This window comes from Cibotium barometz, chromosome 36, assembly GCF_041138505.1.
Source record: "Cibotium barometz isolate CiBa-2024 chromosome 36, ASM4113850v1, whole genome shotgun sequence".
Lineage (NCBI taxonomy): Eukaryota > Viridiplantae > Streptophyta > Polypodiopsida > Cyatheales > Cibotiaceae > Cibotium > Cibotium barometz.
Window position 1 is genome coordinate 23124223 of NC_141081.1, and position 4936 is coordinate 23129158.

The window sequence follows — 4936 nt, forward strand, 5'->3', positions numbered from 1 at the left end:
AAGAAATTTACTTGTGTGCTCATAAAAGGCCGCTTAAAAAAAAAACATTTCTCTCACATAGTTTTGGAGCAATGCTCCTACCTCTTGAAATCCAACCTTTCAAATAACACATTTTGTTGATGATGAATTCCATGCTTTGCTTTGTGGGGTGCATGATATGCCTAATAGATGCATTTGATAACAATCCATGTTGATGTTCATGGAATTAATATAAATGCTTTTTGTCATGTGAATGCCCCTTAAGGAAGTTTGGTTGTGAACCACAATTTTGTGAGAGGATAAGATTTTTAACCTTAATGTAGACCACATACCAAAAAATAAGAAGATTTTTGTGCTTGTTGCTCGATCGGCTACGATTGGTGATGGGGATGTCTTCCTTCTATTTTCTTTTTTGCTGTGCAGATGAAGCTATGTTGAAGCTGTCTACACGTGCCTCTCCAAATTTCACACCCTTTTGGGATAGCAGCTCCGGGGTCACACACCCTAGAGTACCCAACATAGCCCACCGGTAGTGGATGACCTCCAGCTCGCGGTTCTTGGCGAAGGTCTCAGGGTCAGCAGAGAGTTCGGCGGTGTCCCAGCCGTAGTCGCGAGGGAATTCACCCTTCAAGTACCTTGGGGCCTCACCAGAGAAGGGGCCAAGGCATTTCAAACGGTCGGGACCATACCAGGGGCTGTCGGGCGTCTTGGACACCATCTTCCTCATGGAGACGCGGGCCTCACCGAGGTTGCCGACCTTGGAGGCGAGCTCGCTCTGGGGCTTGAGCACGGGCTGGCTAGCCCGGGAGGTGGAGGAAAGGGCAGCGGTGGCCATGGATGCCATAGTCAGCTGGTTGAAGGAGAAGCTACATAGAGGGAGGCTGGGTTGTTGCCAAGGGGAGCAGCGTTAGAGGTTGAAGCAGCTTGTAGTTCAAAGTGATCAAAGCAAGCTCCTTTGACTTACAGCAGGATTGAAGCACTTAGATAACTCAGTATCCTTGGGAGTTCCCATTTTTGAAGGCTAGTGGTACTCTCTCATGTTCTTTCTCTCTCAAGATCTAGTGCAAACCTAATGAGAAAGCTATAGTGTAACCCTAATAACACATGATGGAGAGACCTAATCTTGAATAGAGAAAAATGCTCTCTACTAATGCAAGAGGAAAACAATGGAAACCCTAAATGAAGACTAATGCAATCTTGTTAAGTAACACTCCACTTAGGGGCATCACTTCACAAGAGAAATAACCCTAATGCAAAGCTCTAAAACTAAGTAAGGTCTTAATCACCTCGTAATCCTAGACCCACCATTAATCTAAACACTAACCTAAGCTCTGATACCATGTTAAATTTCATGGTGGATCAAAGACTAAACTAAACATGTTGAGAATGTGAAAGAATGTGCTTAGACTCAAGTACAATTAGGCTCCAAGATTAATTAGCTTGGAAGACATATAGAGACTTGAGATGTGGAAATGTGCATTGTATTCCTTCCATTGAAATGACCCTTTTTATATGAGGAGGGTACCTCTCTTACATGTTTGCTCATGTGGGATAAACCTCCACTTGCCATGTGGCATCTTGCTAGGTATTGCTCTTCCTTGGCTACTCATACTCACTCCCTATCATTTGTTATGTGCTCATGGCACCACAATTCTCAACACTGGTTGCTCTTTACTTCAACAACCTACGTCCATTCAAGCCCTATGGTGTACGGAGCACATTGGCTTATGCTAATGGACTGGGTTCAACTCCTAATAGGTCTTCTTATTTCATTACAAGCTATTGAAAACTCAAAACTTTGTCAAAAATTATATGTAACATCTTGCATGCATCTAACTATTTGAAATCTGTTTCATGCATCAAACATCTTGCATAAGATCTATTGTGATGTAGACTCAAGAGAGTACAAACTTTGCACCAAATAGAATCAAATGATCATAGAGAGTAAATATTAGATGCTTACTGTTGTTTCTAGTAATTTGTACATAGATCTTTGCAATAAATTGCTACTATTTCCATTAAACTTTGCACAGTAACCATACTTTGCATAGTATTCAAGAAAACCTTTGCACAATAACTCTACTTTGTACAGCCTTCAAGAAAAACTTTGCACAAGAACCATTCTTTGCATGGTCTTCAAGAAAACTTTGCACATCAACCATTCTCTACATTGTCTTTAAGAAAACCTTTGCACATCAACCATTCTTTGCACTATCTTCAAGAAAACCTTTGCACATCAATCATTCTTTGCACTCTCTTCAAGGAAATCTCTACATAGATAATGACTTGAAAAATCTATAATACTTTGCATATATTCTATAACAAGTGATATGACAATCTGCACAATCTTCAAATTTGGTCTAGAAGTTGTAGAAATCCCTAATTCAAAAATTATAAAAAGTCTCACCAAATCCTTGCAATAATGGCCTAAATTTATTCCTAAATGGAAAATACTAGTGAAAATAGAAAGGATTATGCACAAAAATGAGTGAAACCACTAACTTTTGAGCAAAATATGCAAAAAATGCATTAATTAGGGTTTTAAAAATTTTAGGGTTTTTGTTAGTACGAGATTAAGTACTAAGATCAAATCTCAAGATGTATCTATGGATTATAGACTCAAATCATACACAATATTCAAGAAAATATCATGAAAATGATTTCTAAAATTTTTTACTAAACCTAATTCAAAAATGGATTAACACAAACCATGGATCAAAATCCATACTCTAATACTAATGCAAGCAAGGGGAACGCTCATTAGCGTGAGTTTGCAAGGCTTTGTACTCACTAGCATGAAGTACACACATGAAAGCTCAAATGGGATCCATCACCATAGCCAAGAGCTTGAAGCTCCAAGAAGATGGATATCATCCAATGTCAAAAGATTCCAAGATACAATGCAAGTCTAATACTCTAACAAAGTGACTTCTTTAGTCACTCGCTATGTCCACACTAGGCTATGCCCATGCTCTAGGCCCATGGCCACCACGCTTTTGTTGAGGTGTTGACATTGGTGCTTTGTTGGTGAAGAAGAAGCTTGGGTTTGTTGCTTTTTGGGCACACATCTTTGTTGTTGTTGCTTCTTTCTTTCTTGATTGTTGAGAGTTTAATGGTGGTGAGGAGTAATGGCTTTTTGTGAGGCCATAAAAAAGTATATCCCTCATAGAAATCTTGTGCTTTGTATTATCTTGTTTATGGTTTTTTATAGGAAGAATTTGGCTTACATGGCTTTGATTGGCATTTGGGGATCCATGTTGCCATGTTATGGTAGTGATGTGTGTGAACACACTTAGGACCACCGGGGCACTTTTTCCCTCACTAGGAGGTTTTTTCCCTCGTGCATTGTAACACTCTAGGGATACCTTATCTTTGTTCTTACACACTTAGTAATACTACTTTTGTTGTGCATTGTAACACTCTAGGGATACCTTATCTTTGTTCTTACACACTTAGTAATACTACTTTTGTCGTGCATTGTAACACTCTAGGGATACCTTATCTTTGTTCTTACACACTTAGTAATACTACTTTTGTGTTGTGTGCTCTAGAGCTTCTTCTTCTCCAAGCTGTGTGTGCATTCCTGCAATCCTAGTTCCAACATTTGGTATCAGAGCAGCAAGAGCTTTGAGGTAGCATTGCCAAGACCCTCCGCTTCATCTCCTCCATTTGAGACAAGGTTTCACATGCATCAAGAGGGCAGTATATTCTATGGGCAAGTTCAAAGAGCTCAATTGCATCAGAATTTCAATATGAGGTTGTTTCGTCCATTTTTGCATTTCAAGCACTGCGCAAGTAGTTTCATCCTTTTGTGTAGATTTTTAATCAAGGTTCAGATCTGCAGAACAGGTGCCTTTTAGTCTATTTTGGGTTGTGTTAGATAGTACAAGTTGGTTTTGTGCAGGTTACTCTCTATACAGGAAACAGTTACATCAGGTACAATCACTATCATGGTTGATAACAGTGATGTATTTTGTATGTTATCTACTACTGAGGATGGGACCAACTACCCACTATGGTCTTATATGATGCGCCATGTATTGTGGTTACAAAGGGCTTGTGGAATATTTGTTAAAAATATGGCAAACACCTTCACTAAAATGATGTGTAGGGCACATACCTTGTAACTAGCACTATGCACTAAAGTCATAGATTATGGGCAAATGGATACAAAGGTTATTATGCAACCTTACCATGATATAAAAGAGTCATTTAGGAGCTCAACATCAGCCAAAGGGGTCGTGATCCCTTGATTAGGTAGCATTGGTGTGATTAGCAAGATTCTAGGGTTGGTGGTCACTTTTAGGTGCTTGAATCTAGGAGGGAAGGTGGAGATGATTTAGATGATGATTAACACCTAATCTTGAGCTTAATCCTCATGTACTTCAGCCTATATAAAGAGGCTCTCATCTATTGAAATCAACACATATTTGCCCCTCACTTATGTTGTCATTATGCTCATCATTATGCTAATTACTTCTTGATTAGTAGCTTAACTTCATCTTCTTCATTTCTATTCAACTATGTAATGGAGCTAGTGTTTGATCCTCCTTAGGATGGTTTTTAACATGGTATCAGAGCTAGTACTAGCCCATTCATCTAGAATCAAGCCCCATCTTATTTGCTTAGCAAGAGATTAGTGAGAATTAGGGTTTCATTAGCTTTTATGGGTTTCCTAGAAAATAGGATCTAGAATAGCAGCTGAGTGGAGGCCTTGGTGCTCACAAACCACGTAACCATTGCCAAAATCCTTCTGTGGGCACTTCACCAGCAATATTGCTAAGGGGCATGGCACCTCAATTGCACCATTCATAGCTCCACGTCGCCGGCAACTTCGTTTTCCCCAAAACAGGCACGTTTTTGATAGGCGACCACCAAAAGTATTGCTGCAGCTCAGACACATCAAATTGGTCTAATTCCTCTGAGGTGTGGCTTCATTGGAACCTAAACTTACTCC

The 4936-nt window shown here is 39.6% G+C and overlaps 1 protein-coding gene across 1 annotated transcript; it reads right to left on the reverse strand.

The window, feature by feature from the left end:
* Nucleotides 1-379: 379 nt before the first annotated feature.
* Nucleotides 380-814, reverse strand: LOC147617632 (chlorophyll a-b binding protein, chloroplastic-like). The gene has a single exon (XM_086775475.1). It carries the CDS (start codon nt 812-814, stop codon nt 380-382), a length of 435 nt encoding a protein of 144 aa, XP_086631601.1.
* Nucleotides 815-4936: the final 4122 nt, after the last annotated feature.

Excerpts from the sequence above, each read along its gene's own strand:
- LOC147617632 (XM_086775475.1), bottom strand. The coding sequence starts at position 814 with ATGGCCACCGCTGCCCTTTCCTCCACCTCCCGGGCTAGCCAGCCCGTG.